This window comes from Sinohyriopsis cumingii, chromosome 8, assembly GCF_028554795.1.
Source record: "Sinohyriopsis cumingii isolate HCF-2022 chromosome 8, ASM2855479v2, whole genome shotgun sequence".
In the NCBI taxonomy this organism is placed as follows: domain Eukaryota; kingdom Metazoa; phylum Mollusca; class Bivalvia; order Unionida; family Unionidae; genus Sinohyriopsis; species Sinohyriopsis cumingii.
Window position 1 is genome coordinate 86,403,593 of NC_142968.1, and position 20,194 is coordinate 86,423,786.

Here is a 20,194-nt window from a genome sequence, read left to right on the forward strand (position 1 = left end):
TATATATATATATATATATATATATATATATATACATATTAATGCGAAGAAAAAAACACTGGTATATAAGAAACTGCAATGTAAAACGTGTTGGTCTAGTGGCATGCCTGTGGATTGTGGAAACAATGTGCGGACATAGGATATTTGGAGGGTTTTGCTTCTGTGTTATCATATTTTAATTTCGTATAATAGCATGATTTATGATATTGTTTTCCGGAAAAGATGAAATAATGAAAATATTTTTGGTTTCAAAATAAGGACCAATCAAATAAAATTTTACAAAATCTTGAAAAGGCCCCCCCCCCCCTTTCTGGATTGTCCATACATATAAGAACCTATCTGAGTGCATCGTGTACTTAAATGGTTAAATTATTGTTCTTCAGAATGTTTTTAAAAGTCTGGGTATAAGCGTGTGTATATATATATATATATATATATATATATATATATATATATATATATATATATATATATATATGTGTGTGTGTGTGTGTGTGTGATCCATCGGATCAGTATAAGACTAAGTTAAGTCTGTTTCCGCGCGCACGTGAAACCAGTTTCTAGTTTAAATAGTCCTGGTTTATCATCATCGTCAGTTGGAAGGATATATCTATCTATTTATCTGTATATCTATCTACCTATCTCTCTCTCTCTCTCTCTCATATATATATATATATATATATATATATATATATATATATATATATATATATATATATGTTCTCATTTAGGACGTGTCGTTCCAATTCTTTTGTCAGCGTAACATTGTTGCAAAACCAAGATCGTCCAGATGTTACTGCTAAATGTTATTGTTATGATGTGTTGTGTGATTTATCGTTAACAGTGACGAAAGAAAAGACACATGAATATGTAACTGCAAATCACGCTAGCGTTTACCTTTTGACATTTCAACGTGCATTGCTTCGCAGAAACGAGTGTGATTCTATGGCTTTCCTAATGACGAAAAATGATAATATTTTATGTAAAAATAGTTTTAAAAATACATAGTAGTCCCGTATAGACCGGGAAGGGGGGGGGGGGGGCAGTGGGTAATGGTGATTTGAGTAATGTGACCACGCCGATTAACGTGCAGAGATGTACTGAAATGGACAGACTGGCGAGCAAGGTAAAGACAAATATACACATCCACTCATAATTAACCAGATGTGCACCCCCAAGTGTCAGAAACAACGATCACATTGCCGGACCTCAAACCTGCACTCTGCCAGAAATTGTGTCATGAACCCAATCTTTAGACAAAATAAGCACACACAAAAAAACAGCTTGCATGTTTACAATTAGGACCTAGTCCAGAACGTGAACATCGTTTCCAATACCGCAACGTCATGAAGTGTAACGAGTTCTTATTCAATACTAGCTTTAGTGTGAAACATTCAAGAGGCCAGAATGGATGATTTGTTTGGATTTTAGTCGTTAAACAATATTTTATATAGTAAGGAATTACACAGGACACATTGTGTAAATCCCTTAAAACTGGTTTCGGGCTGGAACGCGGTTTTAAAACGCTGATTTGTTTGTGTAAGCGGGTGGGGTGGGGTGAGAGAGGATTGCCTCGTGGAATCAGCAAATAAAGATCTATAATGCAGGTTTGTGCACAACTGGAAATAAAATCCTGGATTCGGCTGGAAAAGTTATGGATGAGAAGTGGATTTTGATGCATCACAGCGCCTTTTAAAATATTTAAAGATGTGCATTTTGTACTTGTAGGTGGTGGATGTCAACAAGCCGTATCACGACAGTCATCGTATAGCAGCAATCATATAGATCAGCCATTCACGGTTGGAGTTAAGAATACCGGTGATACACTTATTTCTCTCCCAGTGCATAATTTTGACGTTGTATTTGATAAAGATCAACACAAAAATCTCTTTGGAGAAATGGAAGCAAGATCAACCGGAATTAGGCGGTTTCGAAGTAGTATTCAGCGGAGAAGCTTTCGACTGACCACACAAAACACAGAAGAATTCTCTTGCCAGAAAGAATTAATAGAAAGTGTTAATCCCAGTGATAACACAAGCTTTCGTTCCAAACAACAAGTATACTTGGAAGGACCTTGGTCTGGGAGGGAAGATTCCAATTCCCACCTTAAATCAGAAGTAGATGACATAGTTTCAGTGGATACCACAGACGGGCTTTCGTTGAGTGAACATGAAAGGCCATCTGCAGATTCTAAGGAATTTACGAAAAGCTTTCCGATTCAACAGTCTGACACGACCGCTCCACAGACGATGTTTAATGTTCAAGCAGATCTATGCGTTGCAGGCATTGCACATGTTAACAACAATCTAAATAACCTAGAGGCGTTGCAAAGTTTGTCGCAGAGGACTTTCTCATCCAACACTGCTATCCTTAGGAACGAAGCCATCCCAACTGAACTATCGTTTAGTGCGCCCGGGACTAGTATTAATCGAGCAACATTAAATCGGCACAGTGGTCGTAGTCGCGTGGATTACTCTAAAGTCACGCCTGGCAGATATCTCTGTCCATACTGCCCAGTCAAAGACTTCAGAGACAGACGTACGCTTCAGCGTCACATTAGAAAACACACGGGCGAAAAACCGTTCCATTGTACTATCTGTGGACGTGGTCTGGGAGATAGCCGTAGCCTCTTTGAACATGTCCAGCTACACACAGGAAATATGCCCTACAAGTGCAAGTTGTGTGGAAAGGCATTTAGGCATCATAATACATTCAATGCACATAAAAAGAAACACTTCACGTGATATTGTGGTGTCTCTTAGACAGAAGGTGTTGACTTCGTTCCTCATATCGTAATTTTCTTTACCCAGTTACAGTGTAACTTAGATTCAGAACGCATCACATTGATTTTAACATATGTGTGAAATCAACTTTTCAGACATGATATGAGTGTGTATGATTCTCTGTTTGTGATTGTTGTGCTAAGGAGTGAAAAAATCAAGGATATTGACAACTGAATCTTGAGGCATAGCCATTATGTGTATGCACTTTACGACACTTCTGTATGCTTTTGTACTCCATTGCTGTAAACTTAAGCACTGTCAAACGTCTGAGATTTATGTCTTTATCAATCAATATGCTATACAACCAACTTTCATCGTTCTAAGAACATGTTCATTCGCAAACTTTATTTGGTTGTGGTTAAGTTCTTTATATTAATGCCTTAACATGTTCTGGCCTTTATTTAGCAAGCACACTTGAAAGATTAGTTGTGGGATTTTAGGTTGTAATTGATTTTTGATTTTTTATTGCCCAAAAAGCTGATACCATTTGTGCAATAAAATTAGTATATTACTAATTGCTAATTGTAAAATTGCTACTCTCACTAAAGTTTGAGCATACATCACTCGTCCACGATTTGTGTGTAGAAAAGATACATCTTCTGGAACAGTAAATTCGCAGTAGTATATGATTTTCTGATGGATTGTGAATAAAATGATATCTCCGTGTAATTTAAAAGGCCTGAAAACGATTAATTTTAAAACGTGTAACCAAATGCTGACTTGTACAGCAATCGTTGATTGGTTATTTGGTTTGTTCTTCACGGCACTTTAAACACATCTTTGGCCATATCATATCAAGAAAGTATGAGTTTATAGTTGAGGTGACCTTCCCACAGAAACAAGACAGCCGATACCTTGATTACGAGACGGATGCTCTAACGTCGCGGCTCCACAGAAACAACCGTCTACATAATAAAGGAATTATGATCATGTTTGGGAAGAAATTTAAGAAGATATCAATGTTAATCCTTCTGGGGGTTATTTACTAACTCGCTTTAAAAGGTAAAAGAAAAAGTAGGTACATAAAACACATTAACCTCACCTAAATTGTGATATAAACTCTTATAAGAATAAACGCTATCCAACTGAGTCGTTTAATAGGAAAACTCTTATAAGTGATACTTCTTAAAACCCCTAGAAATGATGCATTTTTGAAGAGAAAGAAAATCTTGCAAATTGCTCAGCTTAATTTATCCTGTTTCGCCTTACAAAGTAACGACTTTCTTTTCATGTGCTTGTTTTATGTCCTTTCTTGCTTCCTAATATTATGCAGCATTACGTTGGGACGACGTTGGGATTTAGCGTACGGTGTGTGTAATTCTGCTTTTAACTTTTAGAATGATATTTGATCATTTTATCGTCTGTAATGTGCTTGGTATAACGTTGAGAATGTGCATTACCATGTTCCCGATGGCGAGGTATGACTGGATACGGCTGATAATGCGGTTGTTTCGACTTGAAATGTACGGTCTTTTTACTCTTCTGTCATGGTATTTTGTAAGTGTAATGGTAGAAAGAGAGTCATTTCCAAGAGAGGAAATACAGTCAGGGATTTTCCACTTTCAGGATTCGTTCCACAATTAATTTCGTATTTATTCTTTACATTCGCTTTTCAGTACTGAACTTTCCAGTAAGCACAAATCCAAGCAAACCATGTGTTAATAAAAAGTATCTTGTAAATATCAGAAGTTATCAGGAATGTTTTATTATGGAGGCTGAACTATCATAAAAGCAATGAGGCCGTTGGTCACAAATTTCACGCTCGAGACAACATCATTGCCTGATAACTCACTGTATGCTATAGCAAAATTATTCACGTGCACAGAGAATCAAATCGTAATCCTATTATTCAACAAAATAGGTAGTACCCTTTAAATAAGTACCAATAATGCAGGTATCCAAGCCAAGAATCACAATGAAAAAAGCGACTGGAAAAAAAACTTTAAAAAATATTTATGGGGCTACATTCGTAGGAACTGGTCTTGAAGTAATAATTGTTATTTCAGTTCATTACTGCATTTGGTTTGAGATTGTGCTTCTAGAATTGGGCATTGGTACCAGGAGTAAAGCGGTCTTTTAATGTAGAAATTGTATTGTATATTGGTCCATAAGTACATAAAAATGTTGTAGGGTTTAACGCCATTTTTCAGCACATGGCGGCCAGTGTTAATGGCGGAAACAAGAAACCGGGAAAAAAAACCGAAAGAACCACCGACCCACGAGAAGCTACAGGCAAGCTTTCTCACATACCCACATTAGCCAAAATCGGAGAATGTACTGATGAAATACTTTTCTTTATATTTGACGTCGAAGTGCGTTTTAATTGTTGAAATATTTCAGATTGTTGAGATAACTGTTGATGGGCACCTGTGAAGGTATATCCATCCCCAATTGCGTCCATACCATCCTGCTGAGTGAATATAACTGTTATTGATCGTAATCGTAATCTCAAATGTATCTTGTTACATGCGAATAGGCTGCAAATGTGTTGCAAAGTAAATTACATGCGAATAGGCTGCGAGTTTGTTGCAAAGTAAATTACACGCTAATAGGTTGTAAATTTGTTGCAAAGTAAATTATATTCGAATGGTCTGTAATTCTGTTGCAATGTAAATTGCATGCGAATAGGCTGTAATTTTGTTGCCGAGTAAATTACATGCGAATAGGCTGTAACTTTGTTGCAGAGTAAATTACATGCGAATAGGCTGTAACTTTGTTGCAAAGTAAGTTGCATGCGGATAGGCTGTAATTTTGTTGCAGAGTGAATTACATGCGAATAGGCTGTAATTTTGTTGCAAAGTAAAGATTAGAGTTTGCCTTAAATCCATTTTTCTGATTAAACAGTATTTTCACTAAAAGCCTTAAAAGCTTTAAAATACAACAGTTATACAGAGAACGTTTATTTTGAAGTCGTTTTCTTTGCAGTGGAAGCAGCTTTATATCGGTAGCCATTTCGTACCGTTAATCCGCGCAGTACATGATACCCTTTTGTGCAGAAAAAAATAGATATATAGTTTCCACTTGCCTCTTCCCTTGGTAATGGTGTTTTATGCGTGCTCCCCATTAAAATTATCATAGAATAAATTGCATGTTTTGTTGAATGCAAAAGAAACAAATCATTGCAGGAGAAGTAAAAGCTATATATCTTACTGTTTTAGGTCGGAAAAAGGAATCCTCCTGTATGCCGTTTCTTAGAGAAGATAGCAAAGATCATTTTACTTCAGATGTGCCCGAGATTGGTGAAAGGCTCTTTGAGAATGTGCAATACTGTGTCTATAAAAATCATGCTGGAAAGAAATTTGATTCAGATTTCAAAATTTGTTCAGGCAGTATTGAGTCTACAAGACTCGAGGTATTATCATTGGTCAGTGATCAAAGCCAAGAAAATATTCATAATTCTTTGACTGATGCACGTGCTTCTGATGGTCATTTCGCTTCGAGTTTAACTGGACCCGTTAAAACTTATGGAAGACCAGTTCACGATGAAGTAGATGAAGCAGAGTGTCATTATGTATCAGCTATTCGAGGTGAAGAATTTGAATGTAAAGGGCAGTCGGCTTCAGATAAACCCGAGTCAGTGTGTACAGCCGTAATGATGGACGGATTGACAGCTCACGGTATGAATCCCATTCATGTGGCTCCAGAATCATCTGCAGACTCGGGCCAGTCTGTTTTGAGAGATCATGGCATTAGGACAAGTTTTCCTTTTGACGGAAATACAAATACGTCCCCGTGGAGGCCTTCTATTTCTTTAGGAACAGAGCGAAACCACAGACCAAAATCCTTCAGATCATATCGACAAACCGAAGACACGCAAGGTGCCTACAAATACCTGTGCCAGATTTGTGGGAAAGGCTCCAATACAAGATTTGCACATCATCGTCATCTCCAGTGCCACACGGGACAAAGACCATACGTCTGTACCATCTGTGGTCGAGGTCTGTCAGACAAAAGGAGCTATTCGGACCATATTCAGATGCATTCTGGAATTCGTCCTTACAGATGTGACGTATGCCACAAGTCATTCAAGCATTATACTACATTTAATACTCACATGAGGAAAATACACAAATTGCGTTCAAAATCATAAGTTTTTCTGACATTTGTTCCCACAAATATATGTCGTTGGATTGACCTGGAAAGTGACAAGGAGTTGTTGGTTGTCTTCTCTACTTGAATCTGGGATGATACATGTTTTCTAAATAGGTGATGTTGTCTAAATCATACTTACATGTGTCTCGTTTGAATATAGATATTCTATCCAAGCTATATATTCTTAATCATTATAACCTTACCTTTATTTTGTCAATAATAATACCTCACTGACTTAGCAATGCTTTTGTTCCTACTCATGTTTTGAAAAAGAATTTAGACGTAGAGACTGCAAGAGCGTTTCATGCAAGCTAGCTGAATGTATAGCCCTGTAGGATAGCATTTCTGACTGTTGAACTTATGTTAAGTATAAACTACCCGTCTTTTGTGCGTGATCAGTTTGCATTGTCTTCTTAACATGTGCGTTATACAAGTACATGTACATTCACACTTTCAATTGTGTTTCTCCTAGGCTAAAAAGTAGCTTAAGTGTGTATGAGGTTTGTATGAAAGCGGAGATGAAGATGAAGAATGTGTGAAAACGAAAGACAAATTGAGATGGAGAATGGGCGAAATTCTGTATTAGGGTTTTATTTTCGTGCATTGTTTTTTTATATTGACATGTTTTATGTCTTCATATTTCTCCAAAGAGTATTACACATTAAGGTCTCCTTACATACATTTTGCAAATCCATTCAAATCCAGAAATTGTTCACTCGACTTGATATTCCTTTCAAGAATAGTTTTTTTACATAACTGTGCAAAAAATAATTTCTCATTATTGCTGCGTTTTTTTTAAATACACACCTTTAAATATAATTTACCATTTTACACTCTTTATTAAAAATTAAACTATAAATTGAATGTGGAAGTTTCTTTATGTTTCCCAGTATTTGAACCGAATAAATTGAGTCGTTCATGTTTTACTAAAAGCAGAGTGGACACATTTATAGTACAAGTCATACGGGTCATGTAGGCATTCAGAACCGACTATTTGAGTAATGGTGTCATTTTTTTATATATAATTTCATTCTACATACCTTAAGTGGCAAGTATTCACTGCATTTGGATTCGTATACATCCATATTCCATTATACGGTCATTATTTAGACGCCCCGAGAGGTGCATACGACAAAATCAGTGTTAAAGTACATAGACATTTTTGGACGAAATGAAACTAAAGGTGTGATCCAGTGCAATCCAGATTTAATGTCGCGTGCTGTGATGTCACAATTAAAGCTACGCATATTGATAAACAAATTCGTACTACCCTGGATTGTGACGATTTCACTCGACGCCTTCTTATTTTGACCCAAGTTTAGTACAAGGCCACCACTGTAGAAGTCCATTGCCATATATAATTTTCGTGTGGAAGTTTCTTGGTGACAGCTAAAGTGCAGATGGTCAATAATCAGGATTAAATAGACTTTGGTTAATGAAAATTAAGTGTTAAATTTTTAAAGAACAATTTATATTTAATTTAAACTGAGTAAATGCGCATACATGACCCACATGACTTTTAGAATACAAGTTACGGGTCTGTTACTCGACCTTGAGCTTAAAGTTTTAGTTGCTTTCACGATTAAGCATACGAACTGCATTACGTAAGATGAAACCAATCTAGCACGTTATTAGTCAGAACTAATAAGCATAATGGGGAGATAGATGCTGTATTTTCGGTATTAGTTGTTCACAAGAATGATTCGTTTTTGTTTCGAAGCAATATTTTGTATAATAGCCTTTTTGTATTGGGAGCATTTTACGATTTTATGCAAGCGATTCTTGAATCATGATTCTCGCATTTACTGATGTTTTATTGTCAATGCTGAGTATGGCACATATAAAATATATTACTAAATAATAGACAGATGATTTTTATTTCTTTGTGTTTTTGTTAGCATTAAGTTTTGCCATAACCATTCTTTCTAGGCAGGCGAATAAGCACGATATGTATATGTATGAAGGACACATCAAAACAATAATGATTAAGTGGTGGCAATTAAAGTAAGGTTTTGAAAATGTAAACATTACACGTGGCTTCTGAACCTTACAAGTTTGGTATTTTGTGGGAAAAGACGAAAATAAAGGTTGACTAGACTGACCGATTGCTTATCGCTTTGTTGTTGTTGTGTTTGTTGTAGGGTTTAACGCTATTTTTCAGCTTACGATAGGCCATACATGGCGGCCAGTATTTATGGTGAAGGAAGAACCCGGGAAAACCCCGGAAAGAACCACCGACCCACGAGAAGCTACTGGCAAGCTTTCTCACATACCCATACTTATCGCTTTAACCGACCAGCAAAATATAAACAACAAGGGCCATAAAACAAAGAAAAAAAAGGCATATCAGTTTATTTATCCATGCGTGCAAAACATGGCAGAATAATTTCGCTCACATTAAATATGACAATTGCATTTATACCATTACAACGATTCATTGGTTGGACCAGGCCCAAACGAAAGATCAAATGTTTGGGTCATAACCACATTTGGAAAAGTAGGTCCACTTAATGTGATAGGCGTGGAACTGGCGACAAAATCATCGATAGACATTCTAATTACTGCGATTTTGAGCGAGATTAATAATGTACGTTGTTATCATAGCTGAAATAATAAGTGTTATAATCGTATATTCAAGCCAACATGTAAACAAATGCATGTAGTTATGATAGATTAGGTATTCAGACCAGTGTTTAAGCAACTACATATGGTTGGGCTATGAGGCATCGTAGCGGTCAAAAGCTGGTCCAATGCTGGTCCAATGCGAAAGTTGCAGTTGAAATTTCGATGTCGTTTGTCGAGAAATCCAAACTCACGTGTTGGATCAAATGGCATGTCCTTAAAGTTCCATTTTCTAGATCGAGATTTTAAATTTTATGTTGAATAATACAGTGGTGGTGTAAAGTTCTATTTCCTATGTCGACGTTTTACAGTGTATATTTTAAATTACATGGCGGTGGTTGAAATTTCAGTATCACAGTTCTAGAATCTCTAATTCTAATTTTGTATGCAACTGTTTGTGATTAAAGTTCAATTTCATATGGCGAATAGTTAGATTTCATCTGTTGAATTTCATAGCAACGAGAATCAGCCTCCTTGTTTAAAAAATAACGCGGTCCGTTCACGACAGCGTCCTCTGTTTAAGAGAAATTCTTATTAATTCTCGACCTGTGAATAGTAACTTTCAAACTGTAAAGGCATGAAATGTAACGGCGCCCCATAATTGAATACAGAATGATGTATCTTAATACTCGATATTACAACATTGTGTAATGTTACTTTTAACCCCAGCACATCATTTCACCATATAAAAGTATCAGTTCTGACAAGCACAATAAAATGTCGAACCACCGCTGTGTAATTCAACAGATACAATCTAAAAACTCAACATACGAAATGGAACTTGCAGCACAATCAGAGTGATTTAACATGTTCAGTTGAAATTCTCGACATATGACTTTAAAATTTCAACACCCGGCGCGTCATTCAGAAGATACAATTTAAAAACTCGACGCTGGACATAGAATTTTCAGCTATATAAGGTATGTTCTTTAAGATATTTGCGTTCTTACTGGCTACAGCTTTGCATCTGTAAATCAACCGCTAGACGGTACTTATCCAAAATTAATCGGAAAATCCCGTTTGCCGTGATAATATAGAGCCCGCGATAATACAGTGTTGGGAGTATATATAGATATTTCGTAAGATATGTAGGTTGTTGATCAGCTGTACTCAATCATTTGACTATCTTGGAACCGAAAACGCCAATCAGACAACGTATTTTCTGCAAAGATACCTGTCATTCTGCCCAAAACACATCAAGGCTTGCAGCTACAGGACTCTCGTACGCCCATGGCTCTAATACGCTTCTACAGTATGGGATCCACGATACAAAACCGATGTAGCCAAATTAGAAATAGTCTAAAAGCGGGCAGCAAGATTTTGTCACAGCGAATACCGACGAACCAGTAATGTCACAACCATGCTGAAGGACCATCGGGGGGGGGGGGGGAGACCTGATAACCGGAACAAGTTCATCACGATGTACCGAACCATTATCCAGATGGTTGAAATACCAACCAACAGGGCGCTTGATCCCTGTAAAAGTATCAAGCAGCGGTCATGCCAACATATATAGGGTTCCATACATTTGCGTGGATGCATGTAAAAACTTCTTCCCCACAGAAGTCTTTGGAACAGCTTGCCAGCGATAGCTATTTCAGCGCCTTCCGTTGATACCTTTAAGGTCCACATATGCGCTGCATGTCTCGTGTGCTAGCATGTACACCATGTGTTATTTTATCCTGTTTTAACTTGTACAAAGATCCTTACTTCACACATGTACATAGTTCACCACAGTGCGACTATGCTTATATATAGGTCAAACACTTATTTGGAAGAAGAAGAGGAAGGATGGTCAAGGAGCCATCACAAATGGTCCGCCTGTCAATGTCTGCCTATGGTTCCATAGAACCCACTTTTTCCCTGCAGACCCGTTGGTCTCGAAGCCTTGGTTCCTCAACACGAGATAACCACTATCTTCTTCACGGCCAACGTCACCACTAACAGCAGCACAACAAAGCTACGTTAAAAATCCTAATCATACACACACACACCCCACACACACTGCCCCATCGAAAATTGTATTCAGTCTACGTTTTCCTGCAAGAGGAAAAATATAGGAGACTCCGAGATTGAATTTAGAAGAAATTCTCTCATAAAACATTTATCCGTGGGACATGATGTCTGGAAAATCGACGGACACAATTCTGGCGGTAGAAGCGAGGAAAGCTTGAAAGCACAAGGGGAAATAGCTCCGCTGACGTATCCACGTACCTACCTATCCAAGTATCTATGTATCTACGTACTTCCATATCCACCTGCCCACAAAATGTTTGAGGGCCGGAAGACTAAAGAGTTGGAGAAGAAGAAACAAAAAGCGAAAGGACCAAGAAGAACAACCACAGTGAAGTTGTAGTGAACCAGAAATAAGCAGGCTATGAAGTTGTACAATGCAATGACTTCGATTGTTCACTCGATTCTATGATGAACCAATTCTATCTTTTAAAACAGATCGGCTATTTATATGAGCATATTTGTGTTTGAAATTCGGTGGATGATTTATTTCAAAAGAGAACTACCTTCCTATTGTAACGTATTATCACAGTTGTTTATGTAATTGATTAAATTGTATTTCATTCTGGGTCTCGTGTCATTCTGTTCTATATATCTGCTCAGATCTCTTTATTCCATCTATAAGTTTCACGCGTTATATTAATAATTACTCTATCTGGGCAACAACACCGAAGGCAATCACCCTCTAGATAACGATAACTAAATAAAACGGAGACCTTATAGGAAGGTACAATTCACAATCAACACCACCAACAACCACCCCTTTCACACGCGGCTTTTGCGGTCACGCTATATCGGTTTTACCATCGTAAGCAATTCGCTTGTGCAGCATGGCGTGAACCAAATTCACTATATTAAATTAATGTATGGTATAGATAAACCATCCCCAGGTAATGCTACACAGAAACTAAACCCGAGTACATTCAATTTCACATAATATGTAAATAAATGTACACAATTCCGTGACTTTCCAACACCGGAATCCACATATAGCCTATCATCTGAAATTGGAGTTAAACTCCATAAAACAAAACCAAATATACTGGTCATTTATGTTTATGAGTTTATAAGATGATCAGTCGTTCGTCCGTCCGTTAGCACAATTTTAGTCTAGTTACTCCTCGTAAACTAAGTGGAGGACTCTTAAAAAATCACAGCAATAACACTTTTTTTAAAAAGAGATTTGAGAACGGGTAATTTTGACAGAAAACAATAATCCCAGGCCACGCCACATTACACCCCCCCCCCCATATATACTACCTAGAATGGTGACACTTGGTGAGAGGGATGCTGGAATACATCTTTATGAGCACTATAGCTGGATTGAAGAAGGTCTTGGTCTTGATGTACATGGATTTTATTTTATTTTACTTAGTCTCCCACAGAGATGGATTTAATTTTCTTTTACTTTGTCTCCCACAAATGTGTACATGGAATTAATTTCCTTTCATTTTGTCTCCCACAGAAGTGTACATGATTTTGATTTTGTTTCACTTTGTTTCCCACTGGAGTGTACATGGATTTTCTTTTCTTTGAATATTATACCTCTAATACCAATTTTAACAAGCTTAAATTATACTAATTCTATTAAAATATATTCGAATGCCTCTTTAAAATCAGTGAATGCATTACATTTTTTGGTTATGTTAACATGAGCGACTGAGTACGGATGATGTAATTAATTCATGAAGTGTAAATTTTTTTTTTTTTTTTTTTTATAGTGGACATATTTACCTGAATCCAGGAAAAGTCTTGTGTATATGCAGCGTTTTCTTTGGCCGGCTTATTTGATTTATGAATGAAATTTCCGATCAAACGTTACACTAAGTTGAATAATTCCTCTATAGTTTCCAACATCAATAACCGGGTCCTTTTTATGTAAGGGTACGACATGACCTTCTGGTCATAATTCCAGAAAACTATCTTTGCATTACTTTCTTACAAGATTCTTTTAAAACTAAAAAATGCACTCACCAAATTTAGATAGTTTATATTACAAACCTTTCATGCACATTAATGTATTGTTTTTAGATCTGCACACTTCAGTAACACGTTAAGCATTAAAAACCTTTCTCAAGACACGGTTTCTCGTTCATAACTATATTTCTTTTCCATCGTTTGTTTTCTTGATTCTGTTTGCTTTGATGCTTACTATGTTCCTTTCTCTTTTGTGGTGAAATCATGCGGATATGTAATAACACAGCATATTTATACAATGCTGGTTTTGGTAGGACGCATCCTCTCGGTGGCATACGGTTTGCTTATTAATCTACTTACGATAATTACATGATATTGTCGTAGAAACACCCATGCTGCCATCGTAAGGTAATGTCCTGCTTTCAGATGTTCGCTACTGCATCATATTTTGACTTATTGTTCCTGATTCAAAGATGTTATCATAGCATTACTTGTTCATCTGGGGTGTCCAACCATTTCATATGAGATGCCACATTGCATTTTATTATCACTCAAAGTGCCATTGATAAACTTGGCCTGCATTTTTCATTGTCAGTCGACGCAATGTTTGAAACGTTTGGGGAGCGAATTCAGGCTCGCAGGCCATATTTTCGCCATCCGTGACATATATTATTTGAAGTACTGAAGTCCTACTAGGCAACTCTAGTCGTAATTTCGCAAGCAAGCCATATTTAGTAATATCATTTTCACGTATTTTATTGTGCCCGTTCTACTTACCTTAGTTTTGACTACATGGTAGTCGGTGACATTCATGATGACCCGGGATCAAACTCTACAGCGTCATTTTAATGGTTTTCACACGACGCATCTAGCTCGTCAGTTCTTCTCGCAATCTACTTTATTTTTCACACCATACTTCCATTACGCGCTAAAATCTTAAACGCAGTTTGTGCAAATTAGATACGTTGTATGAAGAATTGTGGCAATTTTATATCTTGGCCTTCATTGAAACGTTGGGGCCCCGAGTGGCCGAGTGGTCTAAAGCGCTCACCGTTCCGGATCACTGCCATCTCACCTCTGTCTGCGTGGGTTCGAGTCCAAAGCTCGGCTAGCGTGGGTACGCGGGAAAGCCTGCCAGTAGCTTTTCGTGGGTCGGTGGTGCTTCCCTGGGTTTTCCAGGGTTCTTCCTCCACCAGTTATACTGGCCGCCATGTATAGCCTGTCTTGTGCTGAAAAATGGCGTTAAACCCTAGAACAACAACAACAACAACAACAACAACAATCACTGAAACGTTGCGTAATCATTCCATTTTTTCTGGTGACATTTAAGTCTGAAGACCTTTTCCTCCGTTCTTAGCTGAAGAAAAGATCACGTAGGCGATACTCTCAGTGGTGTTACAGTGCTTGTGAAAGAATAGCGTTCTTTCTAAAATTGACAGAACATTACACCAGACGATTTATAGTGCCTATGGATTGAACATTTACTTATACAAAAGACAAATTTATTTTAAGCTTTTGAGCCACTGTTAAAGTCGGTGTGTGTGCTGAGGTTATTTAAAGCACTTTTGGCCCTCAAATAGCTTGACAAAATTATTCTTGCTCTGATTTATAGATTAGAAGAATCTATTATATCAGTTATATGGGATGGGGACACATTATTTTGGAGTATAGCAGAAAAATATTTAAAAGCACTATCCCGACTCAAAAGAAAATATATTACCACACATCCAGCCCAAAAATCAAACAGTCTCTCCCTCAAAGAAGACTCCACACATGTTGCTTTTGATACTGAGATTAGAGATTGTAACATGTGACTTAAACTTCAATGTGCTAAATTCTCTCTCTGGTGAGCGAATAGTGATGTGATTTTACTTTACCAAAGAGTGAATTACGACCACGCATTTCACAGACAATTCTTCGGCTTTGCTAGATCTATTACTCATAATGAACATTAAAGATTAATTTTCAGCGCTTGGGAATCCTCTCTTATATCAAGATATTAGATACCGTTGCTCCATTTATGGGATAGATATTCAAGTTCAAAAAAGGCAGTCGTGTCCGATGCATGCTATCATCTTCAGAGACATAAAGTATCCACTGCCGACTAGGATTATTTAAAATATGACGATATTGACAAGTGTACAAAATGTATCACTGACCATATAGTCTTGATAGAGGCGTAATCTTTATCGAATGGAACAGTTAACTTTAAACCACCAGAACCTCCATAGGTCACAACGGCAATCACAAGGTCAATTTGCAAACGTTGGAGAGCTTATCGAAAAAACAAGCAGTCTAAAGTACCCTCTCACTGGACTAAAATTATTTCTTTCCCCGCGTAATTAAACAATCTCTCTGATTTGAGAAGCCAAAGAGCTTCATATCGACAAATTAGTACCAGGTCTGGTACTAAAGCTTCTAATGACTGGTCGTCAACCCTTAAGATTTTCATAGGCTGTCAAAGTACATATTTTGTTCCATACTTTGAATACAACGATTCACTAATCACTGAAGAAGTTGACAACACCGAAACATTTAACGAGAGAGAGAGAGAGAGAGAGAGGGGTGTGTGTACAGTTTTCAGTTCTATAGAATTAACGTCTGATGAAAAATAAAATGTTCTTTAATTCCTTCCTCTGGGTAAGGCTTCTGGTAATAATGATGTAAATAACTGTACTATGCGCAAGCTGGCTAATTGACTCTCACAGCCACTTTGATCACTTTTTAACTAATCTCTTATAGAAGTCTCCTTTACAGTCTCTTGAAAAGAAGCAACCGTTAGAACTGTCCATTTCATATAATGACAGACTAATATGCTTCTCAATATTGCCGATAACGTTTTTGAAAGAGTGGTTTTTAAACACGTATAGCATGATGTCCCACCCAGTCACATTATCGTGACACCAGGCCGACCATTCCTAACACTAACCTCTTAATGCTGAGCGCGAAGCGAGGCAGCTCTTAGTACCATTTTGTAAGTCTTTGGTATGGCTCGACCGGGGATTGAACCCACGACCTCCCGCATCCGAGGGGGACGCTCTAACCACTAGGCCACCAATTTAGCTTTATTCTAGGTGATTCTACAGTTAATTAATTAACATATGTCTATGATTTGTTTTGCCCAGCATCGTATTCTGGTAATGAAATTAGAGTTGTATTTTGTGATATAAATTAAGATTAAGGTACTCTCCCATAAATTGAAACCTACTGGCATCACATGAGGCGTTTTAAAATGGTCATTAAAAATCTCACAAATAGAAAACGTGTTATTCTTCTGGGGACTTGATGTACATAAATGATATCGTATATGCTACACACTTTCATACATACACATAAATGATATCGTATATGCTACACACTTCAATACTTACACATAAATGATATCGCATATGCTACACACTTTTATACTAACACATAAATGATATCGTATGTGCTAAACACTTCAATACTTACACATAAATGATATCGTATATGCTACACACTTCAATACTTACACATAAATGATATCGCATATGCTACACAGTTTAATAGGGGCCCCGAGTGGTCTAAAGCGCTCTCCGTTACGGATCACTGCCATCTCAATTCTGTCTGCGTGGGTTCGAGCCTCGGATTCAGCCAATGTGGGTATGTGAGAAAGCTTGACAGTAGCTTCTCGTGGGTAGGTGGTTCTTTCCGGGGTTTTCCCGGGTTCTTCCTCCACCATTAATACTGGCCGCCATGTATAGCCTATCGTGTGCTGAAAAATGGCGTTAAACCCTACAACAACAACAACAACAACAACACACTTTAATACTAGTTTTGTTTTAGGGATGATACAAGTATCATTCGAATCGTAGATAATCCCATCGGAACCCGCTCATAAATTCCGCTCTTGCTTGGAATAAATTTCTTAATGGGCAAGTAATAGGCCTATGCTCTTTAAACCTTCTAGAACTGAATGCATGACAGTTTCTAAAAATATTAAACTTTCATTTACTACTTATATATGCTCAGCCAAGAATTGGAGTGTCTGACACGCACCAACATCTAGGAATTTTTCTCTTGAAAAACGAAAGTTCATGGCACAAGCAAATATACTGTATAAAAAAGACGTTCTCAAGAATTTGCATCATGATCCAACTAGAATTTAAACTTTATCGGAAACCATCAGAAATGACATATATGTTTTTGATACGACCTATTGCGAAATATATGTGATTTTGGACAACTGTATATTACCTGAGAAAAGTGAACCTGACTTACTAAACGAGGCAGTCAGAATCGTTACTGGTACAAGAACATTATTATCTTCTGAAGCATTACATCAGAATATTGATGAAAATCTCTTGAATCCAGTCATCATAAACACAACGTACATTTATATACAAAATAATGACTGGTCCTTGTCCGCCGTATTTCATATTTGATTCCACAACTGCTAGTGTTTTTGCTCGCTATAACTTACATAATGTAAACGATTTCCAATCTAGATCAATTAATCATGACGGCTCGTTTCTTCCTTCGACCTTTCCAGTGCTGAACACATTATCTATCAAGACTCGTCAAAACGACCCCATTAGTAACTTCAAAAGCGTACTAAATAATCGTGACACTCATGTTTCCAGACGCTATTATTAGCATAGAAGGAAATTTCAGATTATTCGTGCTCGAATTAGGACCAGTTGTATATCACTTAAGCAACGTTTACTGAGAAAATATATAATTGGATCACCTCTTTATAGATGCGGACTTGTAGAAAATGCAACCACTTCTTCTTCTCATCCGTTTATTAACATGAATAACGCATCGAACTGTGTCAGTCCCTTAACCTCTCTGATATGTTACAACTCTAGGTCTTAATCTACGTAACAAAAAGAAGAGAAACCAACAATTTTAGTAAAATCAAAAATATTTTATTTCTGAAAGTTACAAAGTGAAAATTTAAAAGGCATTTCAGTATTTTGTAATTCCAGATAATCCTAAATGTCATATCACAAGTCCAAAACTATAGTGTTCCGAATGCATTCCGGTAGTCTTGAATGTCCTGATGTACCACATTGATACAATCCAGAATGTAATTTAATGAGTTCTCAGTACTTCCATAATAGTGCTTGAGTCCAAAAAGTCGGTACGCACTTAGTAATTCCAATGAATAATTTAAATAAATAGCTTTTCTCAAATTAAAGCTGAACACAGCTATAAATGAGCCCACAGAATGATCATAAAACAGGAATCAATTATCCTTTACCAAGCCTCAGTATATACATATCTCATGTGATCTTTGTTGCAATAGAATGTTCTGGAAAACTAATCATTCCCATGAAAATTCCGCTAAAGTTTGAACTCAAATTGTAGTAAACATCTTGTTTACTACTTACAGAACATGACCGAAGTCAGGTAGGCGAAAATTCCATACACAAACATCAATCACAGGTATGCAAAAGTATCCACAAGCCTCGATTACGGACAAAAGTTAATCACACAATATACATTAAATATGCATGACAGTTAATATAACTTCAAATACCTCTTTATATGGTGATATAACACTTCTGTATGAAATAAATATTCATTTGTTTGATGCCATTCATAAATATATTGAAAATTCAAATAGATTGCTTATGTACAACAATTACCAACACACACGTTAACTACGGGCAATGAACAGCTGTAAACAGTAATTTCCATGTTTTCAACATTTTTGGCCATCGCTTCTGCAACGACTCGTACGACATAGAATCACCGCTAACATTTAATCTCGCATTTCTCATCCTTTATTGTATTCTTCATCTTTATTTGCTCCTTATTTTCTCGGCTGGATACAGAGTGCCCTACATATATCTTTAACAGTTTCTCCTGACGTTTTTTTTTTTTATCCTCATCGTTTATTGACGTCTTTGTTTTTCAGATCGGAGCTTTATATTTCATCGGTTAAATGCTAATAACCTAGTGGTTAGAGCGCCTACCTCGGATGCGGGAGGTCGTGGGTTCGATCCCCGGCTGAGTCATACCAAATACTTACTAAAACGGAACTAACAGCTGCCTCGCTTGGCGCTCAGCATTAAGAGGTTAGTGTTAGGACTGGTCGGCCTGGTGTCAGGATAATGTGACTGGGTGGGACATCATGCTTCATGTATGTGGCATGATGCCCAGTGCTAGACATCACTATAAACTGTCACACTGGAGACATCGTAGAGATATGACTGAACAATTGTTAAACCTACGTTAAAAATCTAAATCACACACACGTTATGGATAAGTTTGGCATTAACCCTGGGCTAGAACATAATGCAAGCCACCGTATTAGATAAGTTTCTACTTGAACACAATGCATTCTTAAATATTCTACGACTCACACCCTATATGATGAAAATATTTGTGGAAATTGTTGAGACAGATCGGAATGGTTATTCTTGCCCGATTTTTGGGACATTACGCATAGTGTTGATAATTTAATTTGATACGTTTTCGTATATTTTAAATGCTACAACGGTGATAAAAAAGCAAACACCTCCAACATAACATATTTCTCATTTTGAGACACTTATACATGCAGGACAACGTTGTATTATCATTTGAATGCCCATTATGCAGAGGTTATACTCAAGACTTATATTTAAAATTTTAGCTGAAAAAAAGAAGTTTGGATTGTCAAAAATGACGACTTGGGGGATTGCATGTTAGGTCACATATAATACTCTTATAGAATAAGTGACGTATGAAAAGGTGACAGGAGTGTACACATAACGAGTTCCCGTATTATCATCAATTCAGATGTGGATTGTTAG

The 20,194-nt window shown here is 37.1% G+C and overlaps 2 protein-coding genes across 2 annotated transcripts in view; both read left to right on the forward strand.

Moving 5' to 3' along the window:
* Window positions 1–20,194, forward strand: part of LOC149794066 (uncharacterized) — a 76,469-nt gene that overhangs the window by 52,391 nt on the left and 3,884 nt on the right. The window lies entirely within an intron of this gene.
* LOC149794067 (uncharacterized) lies at window positions 2,747–8,748 on the forward strand. Its single transcript, XM_089968014.1, has 2 exons — window positions 2,747–2,980; window positions 5,942–8,748. The coding sequence occupies exons 1-2, from the start codon at window positions 2,977–2,979 to the stop codon at window positions 6,871–6,873; spliced, it is 936 nt and encodes a 311-aa protein (XP_089824140.1). The 5' UTR covers window positions 2,747–2,976; the 3' UTR covers window positions 6,874–8,748.